The sequence below is a fragment of the Manduca sexta genome, chromosome 11 (genome assembly GCF_014839805.1).
Source record: "Manduca sexta isolate Smith_Timp_Sample1 chromosome 11, JHU_Msex_v1.0, whole genome shotgun sequence".
Lineage (NCBI taxonomy): Eukaryota > Metazoa > Arthropoda > Insecta > Lepidoptera > Sphingidae > Manduca > Manduca sexta.
The window spans coordinates 8,436,223-8,460,583 of record NC_051125.1 but is presented as its reverse complement, the minus strand read 5'-3'; the positions used below and the strand labels follow the sequence as shown (position 1 = coordinate 8,460,583).

Sequence of the window (24,361 nt, the reverse complement as noted above, 5' to 3'; positions counted from 1 at the left end):
GATTATAATTATTTCGTGATGTCTTGACGGAATGTAAGCAAATACTCACATATTTTGAAAAGAACACTCTCAGAAAGCAAGGAAAAACATAAAAAATATTGGATTTGATGAACGTACAGGAAATGTGGAACTCGTGTACGGAGAAGACATAAAAAATCAAAGAAAGTATATAAAGGCAGGAAAAGAAAATATTGCGTACGAGTGAATACATTTACAGTAGATTGTAGATAAATATATTTTCCTGTTTTTTACTCCTTTCATATTCGACAAAATATTAACAGCAAATTAGAAGCAAAATTGTCAAAAGATCTCAACGTAATCTTCCGCTAAAATTGAGCTACCTATGCCAGTCTGCTAAATGTTTGACGGATTAACATAACACGATCTTAAAAATTATCATTCTAAAGTCTGCCAATAAACACTAACTGAATTCCAAAATTTTTAAATTCACCTCTTGGCCGGTATGCCTATGCTGACCTTATAAAACATACGCATTTGTCGGAACCCTTTATTTACTGTGGGCGGTAAATTAGGCCCCACTGCGAGCATGAAGAATGGTGACATTTACAGCCCTACGCTCTGATTGTGTTTAATACATGTATTATATAGTGTCTGAAACATTTGTCACTTCATACGTTCCTCTTACAACTAAATTATTGGGTTCTTCATTTAATGTGACAGTATTATTGTAACATTTGAGGCTTTATACTGACGATAGTTAGTGTTCTTTACAGATTGCAGCAACTAAGCATCAATTATCGTTTTGGTCTGGTTCCAGCAAACTTGCTCTGATCTTTCGATGATCAGATAAAATTCCCTTTTCATTTTATTCACCTTTCTACAACACAAATAAGCACACAGGTATAACATGATGCGTCTAGAACATATTACAGCATAATAAGAGCAGGAATATGGCTTAGAACAAAAATCAAGGTCACTATAATGCATAGCAAATAAACCGGCTAAAATACTAATACGCCTCGACCCACAAATCTCGTGACGTCACCCACACTCACCCTCAAAACGGCTGAAATGGCATTACTTAGTGGTAAACAAATTTAGCCCCAAAACGCGTCTAAGTATTTGCATTTATAAATCAATTTACTTCAGCGGTGTTCGTACCCTGTTTACCTTCCCATTCGCATTTCTAACCCGTAATACCTTAAGAGGCTATAAAGTGTGCCTTCGTACAAATTCACTGTACCATTAAATTGGAGATTTAGGCCGTCATGTCACAACTCATAAAGCGATCATATTGATTTCTTTACGGCAGCCGTACCTCGGATAAATTATTATTAGATAGGCCTTTATTAGTTGATGATGAGAAAATTTAATAACTACTTTGAAACACATTATTTTGCTTATTACTTTAAAAGGTGTGAGCTTTCTCGTAAAAATCCTTTACGCAAAATGCAGGTTGCTGTTTGAAATCATTGCAGCTGGGTTAACAACTGATGTTTCAGGCTGTCAAGAACACAAAAAGGCAGAAATTTGCAGGGTCGTGAGTCGTGGAGTTCTGAAAGGCTGTCATTGATGCTTGTTTCAACAAATAGCGTTTGGGTGTCAGATGGCAAATAACATTTAAACCAGCATTATTTTGGTAACTGTTAAGGAATGAACGTTAAACAACGTAACATTTAACCAGAACAAAGATTACACGTGTAATATTTCATCTAAGAAAGTTTCTTCTCAACACAAACATTTTGTCTCAAAACTCTATTCAATTTCAATGTTACTCCCTGGAGCTATTACAAAATCCCAAAGGATTAATTTATTTGTCAGTGAGGAATCTCGAACGTCGAACATAAACGTTTCAACGCAACCTGAGTTAAGTTTGAAGTACAAGTAACTTAGTTATGAGGAAGTTGGCGGGTATCAACACGACCTTATTAAAGATAGATTGTTATTATGTTTGTCAGTTCCTCGTGTACAAACAGCAGAATATAGGTATATGATGTTGTCTATTATTGTATAATATAACGTAAAGGTATTTTAAAACAAAAATACACATTTTAAAAATTGCTGTTAATTAAAACATGGTTTATTTATTTCTTTGTCTTAAAAAGAAAAATTATAATGTGATCCTTCGGAAATATAAACATGGGCAGAAATAGAACGTGGTAGAGCGTTTATTTTGTACGTTACGTTTTAGTACCAAAAATAAATTATTGCACAGATTACTTTGGATAAACGAAACTTTAATCTTTAAAAAAACTATTTCAAATATCTAAGAACTTGCTACACATACTCCGACTATACCTATTATATAGCCTTAGATATAACATGTACATATTACTGACTAGTTCTTACATAATAATGATAATTTCAATTTTAAATAAAGTACACGTTCTAACTAACACGTTCACTCTACACGTTCCAATTACAGCTATATACTACTATAATAGTAAATGAATCATATTCTGATTTTAAAACCTATCCTTTTCTTAGTAGTTAATCTTTCAACACAATTTGCTAATCGATCGTTAGATAGAAAGTAGTTAACAATTACATTATAAATATTACTTAACATTTTTGCGTCTAAATGATTGAGGTGAGATGCTTACATAATAACCACTTTTAAATTATTAATTTTACAATTGTTAAATAAATGTAAACATTAAATTGCGTAAGTACTTAAACAGAAAGGTCCGCTTGCGGAAGTGAATTAAACCGTTTTACAATTATAGCGCAATTAACAAACAACCTTTTTTTATTTTAATACGTTTTTATTATTATTTGCAATGGATTAGTAACGGTTTTGACAGTCTATTTGTTAAAAAGTCAAAAATAATTTAATGTGGTGTTTTAAAACAGGAATTGAATTACCTAAAGGAGAGTGTATGTATTAAAAAATTGCACCCATAGATTGGTGGCGTGTAGACTGTAGCATAATATAGATTTAGAAGAAAGTTCGTTTCATCAATATCTGTTTCTGTTCTTAGTACCCAGTTTACCTTCCCGTTGTTTGGGAGTTAGGACTTTCCTGTTCCCTAAGTTATTATAAAATAAAGATTCTTATTATTCAGCATATTATTTATTTCATTTTAGTGCCATGGCGGATATTGCCGAAGGCCTAGCTCGTTTTTCTAATTATAATTTGTTCTCTATGAGGGCCATCAATGGACTCACAATAGGATATTTCACATGTTTAACTTTGTACATTATTATTAAATATATGTTTGCAAATGGTATACAAAATAAGCTTATATGAGAAAACTGCATTAAAATTCATACAGAAATGAATCAGTAATTCATATTTCAAATATTGTAATGTGCAAGAGTGGCCGCGCAGTGGGGATATCACTTCACCTCATTCATTCCTACACATCGTAATCCCCGCTGACGTCGCGTGCGCGTATTGTGCCTTTTTTCTCGTTTTTCGACACTTACCCCCTTCTATTACAATTCAAAGGCTTATGATTTTTACAGGACATTAATTAATCTCTCTGTATTAAATTTTATATGAGGTAAATATTTATAATAAATACATAGAAGAAAAATGAGTCGAACACACATCGATACGTCAATGCGAACACCCTTTTCCTTTGAAAGTGACGATCAGAGGCGTTGCACTAACCATTAGATGACGCATGTCCTAGTTTGCGTCCATTCTTCTATAAAATTATTCACTACGTAATTAAAATGAAACCAATTACACATTTTACCGCTGTTTCAGTAAGCTTCGTGGAAACATGGCCATTGATGAATCCAAACGACGTCGCATTCATTTTAATTACATATTTGCTGTTCACGTTCAAAGTGGGCCCCTACATTATGGAGAAACGACAGCCTTTCCAAATAAAAACTTTTATCGTGATCTACAATGTTTTTAAGATTATTAATTCCGTCATTTTAGGATCCAGGGTAAGTTTATTATTTCTTATGTGACGTTTTTTTATTAATAAAATACCTAGACTTACTTTTATAGTACATAAAATGTATATTTTAGAACATACAGTTTGTTAAAAGAATCAAGGACTTTTTGTATATTTTTTACGAATAAAAAAAAAACAATTATGCCCAAATATTAAATAAAGGAACAGACCTTATATTCAAAATTATGCACATGGGGGATTTAACACAACCTTCCAATAATACAAAAGCGACTTCCTGAAATAGCATACAACATAAAAAGTTTTTTGGACGTTCGACATCACAATACTTTATCCGCATTCCGCACCAAAGGGTTACTCAGATTAAGTAGGTCTTTGGTCCCACAAGATTAGTAATTCGCGTATGACGTCTTGATTATGTAAGCGTGCAGTGTTTTTGTTTTTCATATAAAAGTCTTACTGCGCAGCCCTACAGTACGCAATATATGCATTATCAAAATCTATTTTTTTATATTAGTAGTATAGAATTATCGTCGGTGCGATAAAAAAAAATCCGGTTATAAAGTATCATTTAAATAAAATAAAAAATTGTATGAGCTTTATTATAGAATTAAAACATGAATATTTATTTTTTATTTATTTTGGTAAATCCGATATTAATTTATTTCACGTTTAGAGGCTAGTTGAAATGTCGCACGCTTCCGATTACCTAGTACGGCCACGGCGCTAAGTTTTAGCGGTATTGAATACATCTAAAGTATAGCGACGTGTTTTAGCACACCATACAGACGATGGGAAATCGACGTTAGCGATCTACGTTGAACACAAACATTTTCTGAGACAGAGGACGTGGTTTTTTAGCCGCTTATATATCAACTACCTCGGAAGCAACGACAAGAGACTGATAAACAGGTCTCTTGCCACAAGTTGTACCATTTTGTGACTTATATCACTCGACTTTGACGCATAAGTCTCTCGTAATACCTATTTAGAATTCAGACAGACCCATGAAACAAAATATTTATTAATAAAGATTCATACAAACAGAGATATCCTGCCTTCGTCCGAGCAAATCAAATATCCGCGTATTTATGTATTGTTGTGTAGGTACTAATATCATCGTCTTATTGCTTTCAGTTTCTGTCCTACGTTATTGACAACGGCTTGTTTCCAAGAACGTGTAAATACAATAATAACACTGTTTATGTAAGTTACGGCTTCATGTTTATAGGGACTACTGTGCGTTATGTACTATTGCTTTAAAACCCCTTTATTGCAACAACTATGAAAAATACAAATCATTTTAATATTTTATCGCTTTTATTGTCTGTGAGCAGTATTTAGGCATAGAATCGTTCTTAGTTCGATTCGGTAATGGGCGACTAAATGTTATACGTTTTTCATTTCAATAAAACAAATCAGGAGTTGCTTGGCATTTATACGCGACATAGCTATAAGTTCCTCCTCTATCTGATCTCGAGACGGAAATAAGCTGAGCGAAATGCATCTAGTTATAGTTCCGCTTCTATCTTCCCATTTAGAGATAGAAGTTGTTATTATATGGGCATATGATGCACAGTTATAATAAAAATAATAATATTAGTCCTGCATTACATACTGTCCCAGTGCTGGACACGGTTCTCTACCATTGAGGTATTAGGCCTTAGTCATGCTGGCCTAGTGCGGATTGGTAAATTTCACACATAAAATTGTTATAAAGAACTTTTCAGGTATGTAGGGTTTACTCAAAATGTTTTCCTTCACCGTTAAGCCCAGCAATCATTTACAAAGAATACACATATAACTATTTTTTAGATGTCAGAGGTGAATACCCTTGTGGAAGTCACAGATGCATTCCCTTTAGTTTTGAACCTACGAACATTCGTCTCGGCAGTACGTTCCACTCCTAATTAGGTTATCGCCGCTGATTAAACAGTTGATTTAATCCAATTATGCAATACCTTTTCTTTTCAGACAATAGCGGTCCTCTACTGGAAATATATGGCAGCTTCAATCCTAGACCTTTTCGATACGGTATTTCTGGTAATCTGCAAGAAATACAGTCTTGTGACATTTCACCAAGCCTTTTACAACGTCTTACTACTCATCACCGCCTGGTCCTGTCTTAAATATGATCCTACGGACCAGTGGATGTGTACAAATATGATGAGTTGTTTCATACATACAGTAATATATGTGTATAATGCATTGACTACAATGGAGCCTACTTATGCGAAGTATTTATGGTGGAAGAAGTATTTAATGATTGTACTGATGGTAAGTTACATCTTACATCTTTTATATTTTTTATTTATATATTTTTTTATATATATAAAAAAGGTATAGATTCGTAATTAGCACTCACAATTTAAAGACTCTAAGTCACTCTATTTGAGACCATTTTATACACTATGCGTAAATGAGAAAATACTTTGTGTCTTCTCGTTGGTATGGCTTAAATATGTCATAACCCTCGTATGTTTATGTCAAAAGTAGTGTATGTGTTGACAAAATTAAGACATCAACCTCCTTACTATGTAGCAAAAACACGACGAGATCGCCCATGTCGTATCACTGTGATTGGTCGAGAGACTAACATGAAACACACATCGGTCTCTCGACCAATCCCAATCATCATAATTAAACGACATGAACCTTCGCATGTCGAAGCATTACTCTTTCATTATGAAAATAAATAGTTTATAAACTGTTAGTTTGTATATTAAGTAGAATACAATTCATAAGCCCTGTCGACTGACTGTCTACTTCAAGCCGTAGATTAGCCTGTGCAATCCAGTGACTATAATTGTGTGGGCGGCCGCACCATGTCAGTACGTCGCGCTGAGCCGGGCTTTTGCGAGTCTCACCCGTCGGCCAAGTTGACGGGAACCGAATTAATCATTTTATACGTGAAAAAGATACCCACTTAATTACGTATGACAGATATTTATTGTACTTATAAACAGTTCGCGAATTGTTTTAAACTATTGAAGACTTTTAGAAATCTTATCAATACCGGTACATTAGCTGTGTTAGAGGCTGGTGAATATGAGATACCTTTCGTACGCGGCTGAACAGCAATAATTATAGAGCATAACTCAACGCGCCTCGTTTTGATGGTTCGCGTTTTGGGTTTAGCCCGTGTGCAGTGCACAACCAATAAGGAAGCCCAGTACTATTACAAATTGTAATGGTGCTTCCATTTACACGACCTTGCTCCTATAACCCAAGCCAGTGTCGTCATTTACCGTACCAGGATAAATGTCTGTTTCAGATACAATTCGTGCTAGTTGCAACTCAAGTCGTTATCCAAGCTTCGACCTCGCAGTGTCAGATTCACGCTGGAACCTACTGGGTAGGGCTGTTGAACCTGTCTCTGTACATTTGCTTGTTGATTGATTTTCACCATAAGACGTATGGTGCAGGAGAAGTTAATTTCACCAATAATAAATATTATGAATAATGTATGTATTTATTTAATATCTGAAATAAATCTTGATGATAGTGATGAAGTCCTTCTGATGCTTGCAAGGGTTGTAGTGGCGGGTATGAGGTCGGGAAAATAACTAAAAAAGTCTCTACATTGTACATAAAAATTAAACAAGACATGATAAGTGAATCTCCTGTCCTGTAGTAAACAGCCGGTCTACACAATAATATCAAAACTCTTAACAATAAATTAGGTTTGATGAGTAACACGATCCAATTAGACAGAGTCTGAAATCTACTCCATTACTCGAAATCAAGCAGATAAACAATACAAACAGTAAACTTGAGATTCCCCTAACGAGGAATAGATTGTTTTATCACAGAAGTTTATTCCTTAACTCGCATTCATAAAAACTTGTCTAGACAAATAAGGAGTAACCGAAAACGTATCAGTACGTAAACAGTAACTTAAACAACAATAATAAGGAAAGTGATCCGTTCACGATTTACGAGGGGGTAATTATGGACTAATGGGTAACCTGCGCGTTCTCCCCAAGGGAGGACCACCCTTGGTCATGATTCAATTCCCTGCCGTTTAATGACAAACTTTGTTGGGGAATAGAAAAATACAAGGGAAATCTTTAGATTAAACAAATTATATAATTGGAATGTTTATTACATATTGTTAAATCGTTTTTGTAACTTAATTCTGTCTATATTATTTCTTCTTATAGCTTTTACATTTTATTTTACTTATCTAAAATTCTAAACATTAAATTAATTTGTCAGAAAAAGAAAAGTTTAGAAAAACATTCACTTAAATTATTTTAATTAGTACGCCCATTTCCATCTGTTCACGTCGAATTCGTATAATCGTAGGGCAATATTTGCCCATAGGAGCCGAAGCTATTTCCCAAAAGTATAATGTAAAGTTTCCGCACCGACAGAACAAGTCTAAATAAATTTAATTTCAATTCATGTTTAGTTTCCTTTGCTTGTTAAAATTAAACAAAGAAATAGAAACGTTAACTCATAAAACAGTAATTAATATAGAGAGAAATAAAAATGTTAAGTGACGAATCATTTATAAATTAAAATAGTAGAACTTCGCTGTAAACTAAAGTGTAATGCTGCAAATTAGCCAACACTAGGAAATTATCATTGACCTCCCTAACAGTTGAGGAGAGGGATAGCCTATCCCGGATATGTTACCAGTTTGAATCACGGTTTCGATTTTTTTGGAATATCAAGAGTGTACCTTATAGTAGCAATTTAACATGACGTATAAATATTCTATCAAAATTATTTTACAAAAAATGTGAAACAAAATGGCGTCCTTATTTTCCATACAAAAGGATGGTCTCGTAAAAAAACATAAGTATTTCAGCACACATATATTATACCCCAAAAACGTTGCAGCGTCCTACTTAAAAACGAATTTGCAGTCCCCGCCATAAAATTGAAACCACCGGTCCGCAATTATTACGATTTTATTATGAAGAGGATGTTGGTCCCTTTCATGCCAAATACTGACTTGTTAGGAGGGCGTCCTGCAGACTTTTTGCGGTTGCACGTAAACACAACGCCATAACCGTAAAAACGAGTTATCAGTGCTATGGTTATGTTTGTTGCGACTGGCTGACACTCAAGTATGCCCGCGCCGTTTAAGTGTACCATTTTTATAGGGCCTGTATAGTTTACGACCTCTTCAATAATGCAAACTAGCTGTTTCGCCTTTTTGTATTTGAAAAAATATGTATTAACATAATATAATATTTTTTCAGGAGGTTCATTTCCTCATTAACAAAATATCTTAGGAATCATCATCCGGAATTTTCGTTTTTTTTTGCAATTTATATACTAGTCTTGCAATTTGGAATACCTTATAATTTACTACTAATAAGGCATTTCATATTATAATATACCTACCTAATAATCCTCTTTCTGTTTAAGCATGCGTGAACTATTTATGTTCCGCGTCTTAGGAACTAACCTTGGAAACGATTTGTAAGTTAAGGTGGTAGCTCAAGGTCCATTTTCATACATTTTGTTTCACCTTTAATCTGGGTAACTAAACAAGTATTGGCAAGTAAAGAATTTAAATTCACGTCTAGTTAGTGATTAATTCTCGCAGTTGAAGAAATATGTAAAAATAATTAATAATCATGGATATTTCGGCCTTTAAAATTTCGTCAGATTAAATTTTAAAGGCCGAAATATCCATGATTAGTAATTATTTTTACGTTTTTCTTCAACTGCGAGAACTAATCACTAACTAGACGTGAATTTAAATTCTTTACTTGCCAATACTTGTTTAGTTACCCAGATTAAAGCCGAAACAAAATGTATGAAAATGGACCTTGAGCTACCACCTTAAATAAACTTTTATGTCCGTTTTTCAATTTGCCCGAGTTTAAACCCGTACAGCCATAGGCTCGCTTCTGTTCACATAATTTGAAGAAAATATCGTTTGCAAAATGATGGTATAATAGTGACAGCTCTGTATTAATGTACTATCCCCTTACTGGGAACTGACCTGGTCTCCCACTGACAGGGTATTCTCAATACTACAGTACTATGTTAAATTATTAACTACTGAACTGTGAAAAACGATATTGTATCTGACGGCATAAAGCGATGTCCTATAAATATTTATTTCGTGTCTGTACTTTTTACGTTATATACTTACAGTGAGCTGCCGATATTACGGGTTGTCCTTTGATATTCTACATCAATCTGTTTACAAGAGCTCTCATACATATTCCTCAATTTTTTCTTTGCGTATATTTTAGCATGTTTCTAGTTTTACGTCTTTGACACAGAACTCGTAACTATTTCTGTCTATCTAATATCTTACACCAGATGAATAAAATCTCCAAATTCTAACACGCGTACTTCAAAATTCGCAGTTTTAAATCTTGCTTAATAAGTTAAAGAACTAGATTGAATTTCTAATTATCGCTTAAGAAATGCGAAATCTGTATTATTTAATTTGTATCTAAAAAGCTTTATTGCAACTATTAAATTTAACCGTATTGTAAAACGAATTATCTCAATCTGCAATGCCAAATCGTGGACAATGTCCAACAAAGTTATGTACGAGTTCGTGCGATACTAAAATGGACACGAAACACATGTCCCAGTCAGAAACAAATGGCATGGAAATTCAACACAAGACACGCTATTTGAATACAAGTGTCTGATGTTCCCCGTTCACCCCGATATCACTTTGTCAAAGACGTGCATTGGCTGAAAAGCGCAGTACAGAACATATCCTATTTTGTTTTGTAACACTTTATTAGATACATAAGAGAAGGATATTGTGTGTTTTGAGAATATCTCTCATTATATAGATTGTTTTTAGGTTTAACTTTGTATGAGGTTATCAATTTTAGCTCCCATAGAGGGATTGCTGTCCGACAGAAGACTGATCATTTAATTTGAGCCATTACAATACGAGGTAGGAGCAAGAACCAAGTCACATACACTTAGAAATTAGTTACAAGTTTTTCTTGTGAGTATAAGAACTTCAAATTCCCTATTAAAATTTTCAAGTGCATAGAACTTTTAAAAAACATGAAGATTAGCATTTTATAGAGAGACCAGTTGACGTTGGGCAAACGAGTTTTTAATAACTCAGACAGTGTCAGCTGGTTAGTTTTTAATAAGTAATAAAAAAAAATTGCTGGTCAGTTAAAATAAAGGCGCATGAGTGCATATTATTGCAAATTAAATTTTGACAAAATTAACACTAAAATACACATGTCCACACAAATACATTGCCTCAATGAATTATATGAAAGACATTATATTCATTCAATATACAAGAAAATGACGTCATAATAAAATAACTTAATTTGTTCATGATTAAAATGGTATGCTTATTCATAGTTCGTACTGACATCAGATTTCGACATATGGAAAAAGAATTACTATATTTTTTTCACAGCAAAACAATAAAATAAGCTCATACTACATTTTATTAGTCATAAGTCACCAATTAAAACCATTTACAGAGAGAAACGCAACCACAGACATTCCTAATTCAAATTATCACGTTTTCAAAACTTAAATGGCTATTAAGACATATTAATATAATAATTTAATGTGCGCTTAAGACTGAATACTAAATGAAGTGCTCAGGGATAATGTTACAATAAAAGAACAGTTATAATGAATAACTATCGTGTTTAACAGCTCTCGTTAAAACTTTAGACGAGAATCGCAAGAGAATTTCCTTAGCAAAATGAAGAAACGCCGTTAATATTTAAGCAAATTATTTTATATTAACTTCAGATTCGAGTACATTTGCCTTCAAAAGTTTATCGGTAATTAACAGATTGGATACTTTATAATAAGATTTTCCTAAATAATAGAAAATTGTTGTACATTGAGCTATTTGCTTCTTAAAAAAATATTATATTCCATCTGGAAGAAACTAACAATAAACAAATTTATTGTATAATATAGTGTTACGCGCCGCTATCCTAGCCGATGACATCGGGCGTTTCCGGAAGTATTCGTCTGCGCGGGCAGGCTGGCAGAAGACAAGATATGTCACGCGACGACTATTCTATTATTATTCTCTCTGGTTGGACGTTGTCAAAAAATGTCTAAAATTGTATTCTGTAATTATTTTGCTAATATAATGTTTACTGTAAAAAGAGCGTTTAACAATAGGTCTAACATAAAGTAAATAAGTTTTCATGGCTGTAACACTCGTGTGGGGAAATATATCAGCCCGACAACTTTGGTTAATCAAAGAGAGATTCTTTTGTCAAAAGATATCAATTCAGTCATTATGAAACAATAGAATAACAGAATAAACCCAAGCATCGCTATTTCCTTCAATAAGATATCAAGTGAAATATAAAATCTCTTCGCAAACTACTACTTCATAAACGATTTAAAAATAATGAAACGCCGACGGGCGTAATATCATCGTTGCGGCCGCAGCTGTCTTCAATATAAATGAGTTTCGCAGCAAGTTCCTAATTAATGGAAAATTGTGGTTCAATGATGGATAAATTCGTGTCGGCCTATCGCAGATCCGAATGAACGATAGACAAAGATAATTTTGGAAATAGAGGCGCAACGTATTACCAGATGTAAAGGATCCTTGTGGAAGCGCCGGTAGTCAGAATATATTTTGGAAAATGATAGATAACGTTTAGACTCGCTCATTTAATCGGTGTTTAATGTGATTCAAAAGGATGAATGTTATTTCCATTGTATAATAGCTTTTGCTCTTGGTTCCGCTTGAATAGATTTTCATTGATTCTTTCAATTGGCCAATATTGAGTATGGTATCGAAACCAGGTTTGATAAAGAACTTAATGAAATAAAAATGACACTTAATTATTGCACATAACCCAATTTAATGTTAGTCTATAAACCTGTATACTGTACAGGCCATACGGGCCATAAAATCTGTACATAACGTTAGTTTTACGTTACGGAAATAGTAAAAACATGCCGAAGTAAACAGCAGATAAATACGAATAAAATCTTATCATAGCCGTAAAGTTGGAGATATTTTCTCATCCGTAGTAGCTGTAGCACCGTAGCGTTTCGTAGGTGGTAGCACAACACGGTACGACAAAAGATATGCTACGAAGAAACCTCAAAGTTCAAACCGCAACAATAGTACAACAAAAATATAATAATAATAATTAAGTATTTCGTACTGCACTTACCTAAGTACCAATCAATTAAATATTTCCGCGCCTTTTTGGATCTTGTATTGTTTAAGATATAGGGGAAAGGAAGGCAAAACGAACCACTTAACAAAAAACAGGTATAGAAAAGAAACTATTAACTTTATTAAACTTCTTTTAAGTAAAAGTAAAGAACATTATTATCTCTATATTATGTACGAATCAGGCTTTGATAAAATCACAGGCAACAAAGATATTAGACGATTTCTAATACCTTCAATATGTTCGTTTTACCTTCATGGGTTAGGCAAAACGGACTACACATGAAGGCAAAACGGACTTACATAAAATTAATTAGTCAGAACATATTTCACATAGAAATAATGTCTCACCATCCTCATCCTCGACTCCTGCGCAAGCGCAGTGTGTCCATAGATGACATTTAGGACATTTTACCTAACCTTCGATTGATTCTGAGTATAATTGAGAACAGTACAGGCACTTAGCTTCATCGTCGTCAGATGAACTATAATTTTTCTTTGTTTTTGTGTTTTTTATATCAGATTTTTTTCTTGCCTTTCCTTTTTTATTTTTTCTTGTGTATTTTTATTTTCCTTCTTCCTGTTTTTTTTTTATTGCTTTTATTTTTTTTAGTTTTGTGAAACTAAATACTTCTTCAAATTAATTTTTTTCTTTCTTATCAATATTTTGAGTAGACATATTTCTCCAAATTTCTCTTCAAAGCTGTCTTTGGTATCAGGAACAGAATAACAGCCTTATTGAGGCCTATTTCTCCAGCAATCACTTTCTCAATTGAATTTTTCATGCTAGACTTATTCCAAGAATTCCGATTGGATTTTCTTTTGTAATTATTTACGATCTAAAACCAAAGCAAAAGAGATTATTATGATATTAAAAACATTATCTTCCCCTAATTTTATTGGAATTGCACTAAAATTCTCGTTAGATACTCTATTGAAGGCAAAACGGCACCCCGGTCCGTTTTGCCTTTTTGCTATAAACAACAAAAATCTAAAATTTGGAGATTATAAGTTGAGATAAAGTCTGCATACTTGGTTATTACTTTAATCATACATCATTACACACACAGTTATCATCAGAACACATTATGACAAACCAAACCAAAGTATAGACTAAATGAAAAACGAATATTTTAGATCAAAATCTAAAAAAATATACTTATCTTGCTAAATCAGTGCTCGTGCGGTTGGTAGAATTGAATACACTGACAGAGAGCGGGAACCTAGCGGCCAACATTTTAATGTGACAAAGTCATAGATGCGGTTACTCGTTTAAAAATTATTAAGGTGGACCGTTTTGTCAACAGGGTCCGTTTTACCTTCCTTTCCCCTACATATTGTTTGCATGTTTTTATTACGATTAGAATTAAATTTATCATTATTATAGCACATGCTGCATGCTTACTGTATAAGTTTTAAAAGATGAACAATAGTTTCTTTTACTAAACATTTTTATAGTTTTCGCCACGGAACGTGTAGCAGTTTCTTTAAACGTCGCTTCAACGAAGGGGTACGGTAAGGTAAAGAGGTACGGTAAGCGATCGTTTATCCCGTCCTATCCGCTCGTCTATTCCCGTAATTGAAGTTCCATAAGACCCGGTGGCGTAGTTATATGTGCGGTATGACGCCACACCGTCTTATGTTTGATTCTCCTTATTAAACATAGAGACCTCTATATGAATTAGTAAGATCAAAATATCTGATATTCTCCAATTATTTTCTGAGTGGACACTCAATAACGAAGAGGCAAGGATACGATAATAAACCTTATCAATAAAGATTTATGTTACAATAGAACCCTGGAAAATATAGTAAGTCTACGAAAAGGTCATCTCGTTTTACGGCCCTGGGCACTGTGGATTGGCCAATACATCGTGCTAAGTGTTAACGAAAAGTAAATTACGAATCTTATTTGTCCGATTGCTGTTCTGAAATATGATTGATGAACACATATTTGCAACTGTTAGATTTTTAAGATGTAAGAAAATTGACTGTTAATTTACTTAGTATATTTATTACTAGTATTTGTCCACGGCTCCGTCCGCGTGAGTTTTTCCGGGATAAAGATTTTCTTGGGATAAAAAGTAGCCTATAACACTCAGGAGTACTGTAGCTTCCTATTAGTGAAAAAAGTTCAAAATCGGTTTATATACCTATTATTATTACCTGAGATTAGCATTAAAACAAACAAACAAAATCTTCAGTTTATATATTAGTCACAGATAAGTTCCATCAAACTATAGGAGCAAAAAAATTAAAGATACACCATCTCGCCAGGTAATGGAATACATGTACAGAAATCATTCCATTATTAATAAAATCTACAGAAGAAATAGCGAAATCTCAACTCAAATATTGCACAAAATTGTATTCAGACATAAAAACCCGTATCCAAAAAAAGCATCCATACAATAGTCACCAAAGTAAGTTTCCATTTTCAATTAAGGGGAATCTTGGCCTCCCTTGCCCCGAGGGTCTCAAGATGGGCGCTTAGTACACTAAACTTAGCTTGAGTAGAGATACATCTAATATAATTTGCTATAACAGAAAAAATTAAACATCCAGGATATCATCACTTTAATGATAATTTTACAAATGCTTATTCATGAATTGGTACTCCGGGATATTTTATGATTAAGTATACATCACTATCAGCCAATTTCAATAAACGATCCCAATCGCTTTTTTCGATCTATCTAAAAAATTAACCAATCAAAACAAAGTATTTTTTGACATACTCACAAATGAGTTATTTTGATTGGTCCATTCTCAGAATCGAATTATAGATTGGAATTGGGATCGTTTATTGAAAACGGCTGTTAATAAAACAATATTTTCAAAGTCTAACAGAAAAACAAACATCAATTCATAAAAAATATATTTGTCCTTATCACTACAACACATCACCAGTCCACCAAAAAACTAAACAGTTCTCAGCTGTACTCGAATATTTCATGTCTCTGAAATCGTCTATATCTTCCTTCTGCAAATCTTCTGGTGATTCCAGTTTGGTAATTGGATTAGTGAAGTGAAACTGGCCAGAGCCGGTCGCTAAAATCGGTCGACATGGATGTATTGATACGCTGTTACAGCAATCCTTGTGTAGTGGAAACTGAAATAAATGGCAGTATTGGTAATATTGATAATTTGGATTGACCAGTTTTTAGAAACGCACTCTTGATAAAATTTGTTGAATCATCAAAAACTAATTTCTGTTTGCGACCATTTTTTCCTTTTATTTTCATGCTATAGGTTTCATTTTTGACCTGTCTTTAATATGTTCAATTTTATAGCAACTTAAAAAAAAAACACTAACACAAATTAGTTTTTTGACTATTCCCACAAATTAACAATTTTGAAATAATCAGATTTTATTAAGAGTGCGAAATGTACTTATAGCTAACGGACTTAAGAAGATTACGATAGTTAATAAATGTTGAATAATAATTAAATAAGTGTAAAGTTAAATAAGTCTATTATAATTGATGATACATGGCTAGTTTTGGTGACTAAACCTATCCAGGAAAAAGTTGTCCATACATTTATGTTATTCTAGTTATTTCGTTAAGGCTTCGCATGCGACAGATCTTCCATGGAACAGGAAATTAAATTACAAAATTAAATCTTAAAATTGGATGTTCACTTATTCTAATAGTGACTGTGTGGTACAGGTACCAGGTAACTTTATTTAATTTACCTATTACGCGTACCACACAACTGGAATGAATTTAATCAACAAAAGCTCAGGCAATATAAATAGGTTTCTAAAATTCTTAGTTCTAACTAATTTACACACAGTATACAATTTAAAGTGGTGGCTCTGGAAGCATGCAATTTAGCTGCTAAGGTTTCTTTAAATATTTTTTTTAAATAATATGCTGGTTTTAGGATATATTTTATATCCACCTGCATAGCGACCACCATACACAAACAGTTAAAACCCACGAAGGTGTTAGTGGCCCACATAAGTGGTTCACGTTCCGGGATCAGCCAGTGTATTTCTGGTTCCAACAGGCTGGCATAATTGTGTCGACTGCCAAAGAGTAATCATCTTTCGTCATTCAACATTTTATTGGACCCCATACCACTTACCATCAGGTGCAGTGGGGTTACTGTGCCGTGTGTTTATAAAAAAAATAAAAGATAATAATAAATTACCTTGTATGTTGCATCATCACCTTCATCAGCTGTATTAAGACTAGATTTCCAATCATTCTTTTCTGCATCCCATACTTTCACAACTCCGTCTGTACCACCAGTCACTAAATATTTACCACATGGTGATATATCAAAGTATACTCTTTGGTTTGTGTCCATAGCTCTGTGTAGAATGTTTAATGGGCGGCGATAATATCTTATGTCCCACACTAGCAACCTATGATCTTTGCGCGCACCTGATACCAGCTTTAAACCATCTGGTGTGAATTTCATATGTGTTACACCAGCTGAAACATAAATAAATAAGTATCAGCATTAATTTATAATTTATTTATGTTTCCAGAAGTTGTATAGAAAAACTTCTTAATGACATTTCAATATGGCAGTATTATATTTTCTACATTAAATTATAGGATTTAATGTAAAGCACATAAATCACACAAAATACGCAATTCCACGATCAGCCAATGGGCTCCAAAGCTAATTGTGTCCTGCTCTCAGGTATATCAATAAGTGACCCAAGATTATCAGGACCTTTGTAAGTAAGGATAAACAGTAGCAGTTTATATATAAATTTAGTAAAATTACCGGCATGACCATGCATTTTTCCAATACTTTTGTATGTGCCAGTTTCACTAACATTATACAGGCTGATTGTAGAGTTCCATGAACCCACTGCTAGTAGATTACTGTCCGTCGCAAGGCATGCGGCTGGACTTGTGATTTTATGTTCTACATAATCCCTGCCTGGTCTGGAAATATAGAAAAAATTATATCAATTGGAATATGTACATTCCGTATGCTGTGCAATCCTCCGTTCACACCTCTCAGTGAACAATTCATTGTGTGAGTTGAAGTTTATTTTATACAGAGAGATTACAAATTGGTAAGTGCTAAAAAGTTTTTGTATCATATTTTGTTTAACATAATTATTAAATCAATATTATGAGAAATATTTTTAAATAATCTTATTAGTATAATCAAAACTTTAGCAAATCATGTTTACGCTTTACGTTTTTATATCAATTTAATAAACCTAAAACAAATTACCTTTCAACATCAAAAGTCCTAAGGACTTTGGTATAACCAGCTACAATTCTACTGCAGTCAGGGGTGAATGTTATGGTCAATGCAGCTTCCATTTCATCAACTGCATTATACCCTCTGTATGAACATCTTAGTGACCCATTGTATGCATCCCACATCTGTATTGGACTATTTTGTATTGTAGTTAGCCAACTGAAAAAGAGATTAGAAATTATTAATAGGAATTACTCTTGTATTTAATAATGATTCTTGTTAAATTATTTATTTTTCTTGAATTTTTTATAGTCTTTGATAGTCTGATTTTTAATAAACAATTTGAATTTTATAGTTTGTCATATAAGTATTATTTTAATCATTTTATGGCAAGAAAAGTTTATCAATATTTTACATGACTAAATATTTACACTTTACTATCCTTCTAAAATTGTGGTGTGGCTTGTAAAACAGAATTATGAATATGTACCCTACTCCACTTACCATTAGGTGTAGTGAGGTCACATTGTCATGCCAGTTTAAATTATAAAATCAATACCTCTCATCTACAAGTGAATTACTATAAAATACTGTGTTCAAGATACTTATACCTTTTTATAAATATAATAATTATTTATTGTATATAGTTACTATCTTCTAAGATAAGATGAATAAATACAATACAATAGTACCCCATTCCAGTGAGATATGTCAATGCTTATATCATACTACATTATTGATTTAAATCAAAACACGCTTACCAACTAGTTTCAGGAATGCTACTGTTCATGGCAGGATACCAACAGAAATCATAAATTAAACCAGCCTCTTTTACGTGTATCACCGAATCTAAAACGTCTATTAGCCTCCCAGAAGCTAAATCACCCGTGTACAAATCTCGGGGCAGCTCTGTCACATGCACCCCATCGTTATTTACCACACAGAGGCAGCAGGTACCGTCTGGCGACCACTTACAACCTCGCAAGTACGGCTGAATTTGTTCATTAGCATTCCTGGACCTCGACCATGATGAATTCGAGAGTTCCAACAATGTTTTGCTTGTAAACAGACCGGGTATTTGATAACATGTGTTGGTATTATTTAGTCCATTTTCTGTAACTTCTGTTGCGTCATAAGTGTCGCTATTGTTAGATATTAAGTTTACGTCGTATATTGGGTTAGTGTCCTCGATTAATTCTTCCATTTTCATATATAATTTTCACAAGAAAACAAATTTACTGCTTTATTTTTCACAATTATAGACTGGTAAAATTGACAGCTATCATTGTCAACTGTTAGGTGTCAAATGATAACGACTAGTTACGTTCAGGAATCTTAGTATAATTACTATTATCGCTAATTAATTAATAACCAAGCTATATTTTAATAATAATACTCTGTTATTGGCAAGCTCTATATAAAGCAAATTTTCTTAAGTACATATTAGTTGCAAATTAACCGTCCACTACTTAAGTATATCGTTGGGTTCCATCAAAAATTAAAATACATGATAAATTTGTCAATAATGGGTAATTTATGCAAGGTATTAATTTCCAATCTAAATATTAACGTGGTAAAATTATTTAGTGATAATATTATATTCGTCGAGTACCTGTTCCATAAACAATAGAAGATAATTGTGAAAATGGTGAAAAGTTTAGCAAAACAGCTGTCATGTGTCATTCGATAAATTTTCCTTCGTTGACGTAAATAGATTTCCCGTACTACTCGTCTACTCTAGCGAAACGAAAAAATTAAATATAGCGATAAACTATTCTTAGCGAACCTAAACATCAATGTTAATGTTAATTGGCTATGTAAAGATAAATGTAATAATATCATAATAATGATACAATGATAGCAAAATTTATTCGCGAAGTATTTTGTAATTATGTTTTTGATCGGTGTCAGTTAATTAAATTGGCGAGTTTAAACGTGCTAGATGTTTATAATAAAATCTTTGCAGATGAGGCTTAAGTTTATTAGTCGCGGATTTCGGTTTGCTTCGGGGAATCTGTCGAAAGTAATGTCGTTTTCGGAGCCGCCCGCGAAGGCGTCACTATGCTGCGAAGAGACCCAGGAGGGTGCTCCGCCGACGTACGCGATGTACGAGGCGCTGAAGGATTCGTGCCAGAACAATGCCACATACTTCCAGCCCGACGATAGTGAAAATGGTCAACGCCTGTACCAGGGCTTCATGACTTTACTGGATCACATAGACACAGTTTGGCCGCTTGTTGATCATGTGCGAAAGGTATTTATGTTTCTGCATTATATAGTATTTTTAAAAAAATACACTCTTGACAATATAACATAAAAGATGTATGTATACCCACATCATATATATTTGTGTTCAAAAAATTATTAACTGTCATTTTAATGTTGATTTACATTTTAGAAACATCAGGGTTGAATATAATTCTGTGTTGTTTAGAAGTCAAATAAAACAGAATCCTAGAGTAAGCCGTAAAGTATTTCATAAGTTTTAAGAATGTATAGTGTAAAAAAAATATAATCCCAAATATTGTTTAACTACATTATGTTCTAAATTTATACCAATGATTATAATCTTGCCAAGATTTTTTTATGTATTGTAGGTTCTTAAGATATTTATATTAAGTTCATTACCTTATGATAATTTTATTCATGATAAAAAGGAAGTGTCGGTTATATTGACATATGATATTATTTGTACTTCTTGCATATTGTTTCTTAGCAAAGATACAATCTTATTACTGGAACTAGGGAATATGACGATATTTAAATAAGTATAAACTATAGGTATATCTTATAATACTTAACATAAGCATGTAAAGTAAAAATTAATGCATATGATGAAATATTTGTATCAAAGAATATAGAATAATGGTTTTTATTTATGCTTTATTGTTTACCATGCTGTTGGATAGATAATACTTTTCAGCTCTCTTAATAATTATCTGAATAAAGAGCTGAAATATATTTTAAAACATTTAATCCATATTTTCACATAATAATAAAAATATTATAAATAGTGGAAGAACATAAAGATTGATCTGTTAATCTACCAAAATCTCTTAACATGAACAAAAATACACATTACATCATGCATAAAACAAGTGTTCAATTTAAACTCTTTGTTACACATCAGCTTAATAGGCAAGTTTCTTGTTATCACACATGTGTCTGTACTGTACGTATGGCATCGGACTTTGCCCATGATGTTAAATAACTAATCAGTTCACACCAATATGATTCACTCAAGGATAGAGAGTACAGTTGTGTACACAGTGTTTTAACAATAATATTTGTATAAATGATTGTGTAGCATTCTAGTTTTTCGCTTCCTACACATTTTGCTATCAACTCGTAATAAAAATTGTTTTACTTATGCAAACAAAACAGAAATAAATCAAAATGTGGGTGTTTATTGTGTATGTCAGTTTTCGAACAAATTTTTAAATTGTTGCATGTTTAAAGTGCATTATTTCCGCGCTAAAAGTAGCCTACATGCAAGCATACATAATGCAGAATTTAGTCTATTTCTTTGGTTTTACTACGTCGATATATAAAGATTTTTACGTGATTGTCTAACAAACATCTTTCCAAAATTTCTCATTACTATAAAAAACAATAAAAACATATGAGTAAAAGGGTAAAGATACACTATTATCAGTTCATCACATATAATTTCAATTGTTCTGATTATGATTCAGCGTATCATTGCCACTGATAAAATACGGCAATAAAATTAAGATCGGTTAAATGCTCGCGTATCGTATCTTAATACCTCATATCTCATCGATCTCTCTCAGTGGTTACTTACTAAAATGTAGAATGTTCTATGACAAAAATTAATTAAAAGATATTTATAAATGACTGATAGAGACAATAAATACGCAAAATAAATATTTTTTAAATTCCAAAGACTTTATAATGCCATTGTTCACTAATTGCTCGTTTAATATTTATGAGTTCTAAATGAATTGTACGCTCGACTGTCCTTGTCAACGCAATTAACGCTCAAATAATATACAAGACGACGCTTCGGGTGTGTCCATACAAAACTCAATTCATTTATTATCCTCATTAAGCTAGTTATAAATGGCATGTATCAGAGTTCAGACTAGTTTATGAATAGAAACTTACCTTGAGTTGATATAAAATAAGTTACTACTGATTGTAAATGAAAAATAAGTAACGCTACCCTAAAGAGTCATGACGGAAATTGGTATAACGCGCCCTATTGTTAGTATCTTCAGCCAGAAAGCCGAAATTTCAGCCAATTGTATACGTTATTTAAAGAAATCCTTCGTAGAACGTCTGAGGGCAAGATGCAGAGCAGTGCGGTTTCAATATTCGAAGCTACATATTATGGGTAATATATATAAAGTCAGTGCATCAGATTTGTTTGAGCGAGCGTTCAAAAATCCTCCCCATGTCTACCTTTTCTCATCTATCTGGCAACTATTGCTTATTTAATACTATGACAACAATGGTTCAATATTTTAATATGGAAATTATAATCAGTATTAGAACGTCAAAAGTGCAACGGAACTGTTTGCTAACATCGCAGTTACTCATATCTTCTAACTAACTACGCTAACTGTGGAAATAAAACCCCCTCGTACATCCCGCTCGACCTATATTTTCCGTTTTATATTGAAATCCTCCAATTACGTCTCGCTATTGAATAAAGTAAGCATGTTTCGGAAACTCTTTTATACGTTTTATATGTGGACTCAAAAGTGCTGTTACGATGCGAAATTGTAAGCGGTGAGAAGTTGGTAGCTTTGGTTTCAGGGACAAATGTCAGAAACACATGCTGTAATCTCATAAAGATTTCATTTTACAGCGACATTTTGATCAGAAAATAAAATAAGTTATATTTAGCGTAATGTAATCTTATTTTAATGTACAGACAAACAATATTAGTTGGTATTGGTTATTAAGTAAGACCAATAGTACAACGTGAAGGGGAAAAAAATTTACTACGAAAACCGGAATGACCGCACGTTTTCAATTTCAAGTTCAATCAATGTAGATTACGTTAAACAAGAGTTTTGACTACCGCATCTACACAGCTATTGTGCCATGAATTCATTTCAATTCCGATACCAAGCAGTAAGTCTTCGAGAGTTCCTGTCCATAGACATTAGTGGAGAAGGGTCCATATAATCCGATTCCTGCCGGCTTCCCTTTCATAATTTATGTAAAATCTAATCATCATTCATTATATCAGACCGCATTTATGCATATTGTTAGTACCTATAAGTTGTGTCGGGTTCTCTTTCGGAAAATTTCAACCTTCGCCACTGATGTATCAACGCATTTTATATCTTTGTCGCCAAGCAGCAGTGTGCGTTTTCTGCTACGGTTTAAAGCATACTTTAGCGTGTTTTAATTAATCATTTGGGTTGTAATATTCGTTTCATTCCTTGGCGTTATCGGAATTTACTTAATTTTAAAGATGACGAACGATGTTCGGCAATTCATAGCTTTGAGTGACGTTACTGCTATTGTTACTGTTTATGAACTCTTGAGGCGATTGCTATTAAAGGAGTAAAACTTTTCTCAATAGCACTTAGCTCTATGCGTCATCTGGCTAACTAACCCTTACGTAGTATATTTACTTACTCCGTGAACTTGACGTAAATACTATAAGTACTCCCTATCGTTAGGAAATGCTTTTTGCACATTGAAACGTCCATTTCAAGATTCAATATTTACCTTATAGTTCAGCCATATTTGCTTCGGACTAGCTGCCATCTAGCCTTTCACAATTCGCTGAGTTATGCCAAATATTTTTACATAGGCTGCAATTCCGTTTACCGGAAACCTCGATGGTATGGGCAATTAAATACTATCTTTTGGCATCGTTTGATATTTACATAATTTTCAAAGAGCCAAATGTACAGACAAAACTTTTAAAAAAAGTTGACATGAAATTCGCATTCAATAGTCACAAATTTCGATAATCTTACACACCCATGGTATTATGTGTGGGGGGGGGGGGGGAGCATACTGTCGTACAAGATGCAAATTCCGATCCAGAGCAATGACACGCATTTTCTATACACATTTTTTTTTTATCCGGCTTGAGAATCAAATCTAGAACTCTAGATTTGATTTGGCTGTGAATCTAGTTACTTAAGGAACTCCTTATTATTACTCCACCACTAAACCAAAATAAGGATATTATTTTTAAATAATTTAAATTTTAAAGAACTTAAACAACCAGTCC

At 33.1% G+C, this 24,361-nt stretch overlaps 3 protein-coding genes across 5 annotated transcripts in view; 2 read left to right on the top strand and 1 right to left on the bottom strand.

The window, feature by feature from the left end:
- The first annotated feature begins 2,717 nt into the window (after window positions 1-2,717).
- On the top strand, window positions 2,718-7,335 carry LOC115452875 (elongation of very long chain fatty acids protein 7). Its single transcript, XM_030181492.2, has 5 exons — window positions 2,718-2,838; window positions 3,677-3,864; window positions 4,971-5,039; window positions 5,808-6,110; window positions 7,108-7,335. The coding sequence occupies exons 1-5, from the start codon at window positions 2,796-2,798 to the stop codon at window positions 7,294-7,296; spliced, it is 792 nt and encodes a 263-aa protein (XP_030037352.2). The 5' UTR covers window positions 2,718-2,795; the 3' UTR covers window positions 7,297-7,335.
- Window positions 7,336-15,821: 8,486 nt separating this feature from the next.
- On the bottom strand, window positions 15,822-19,430 carry LOC115452989 (telomerase Cajal body protein 1 homolog). The gene is made up of 5 exons (XM_030181616.2): window positions 18,900-19,430; window positions 18,169-18,357; window positions 17,707-17,870; window positions 17,119-17,405; window positions 15,822-16,072 (listed from the first exon to the last, which is right to left on the bottom strand). Exons 1-5 carry the CDS (start codon window positions 19,346-19,348, stop codon window positions 15,854-15,856), a joined length of 1,308 nt encoding a protein of 435 aa, XP_030037476.2. The 5' UTR covers window positions 19,349-19,430; the 3' UTR covers window positions 15,822-15,853.
- A 173-nt stretch (window positions 19,431-19,603) lies between these two features.
- Window positions 19,604-24,361, top strand: part of LOC115452516 (hormone-sensitive lipase) — a 31,217-nt gene continuing 26,459 nt past the window's right edge. Inside the window, exons 1-2 of one of the 3 annotated variants that reach the window (XM_030181070.2) lie at window positions 19,604-19,681; window positions 20,105-20,392. In XM_030181070.2, coding sequence (XP_030036930.1) covers window positions 19,646-19,681; window positions 20,105-20,392 — 324 coding nt within the window. In that variant the 5' untranslated portion in view covers window positions 19,604-19,645. Of the gene's footprint in view, window positions 19,682-19,809; window positions 20,024-20,104; window positions 20,393-24,361 lie in introns of those variants that run through there. The other 2 variants (XM_037437446.1, XM_030181078.2) reach the window with 2 other exon arrangements.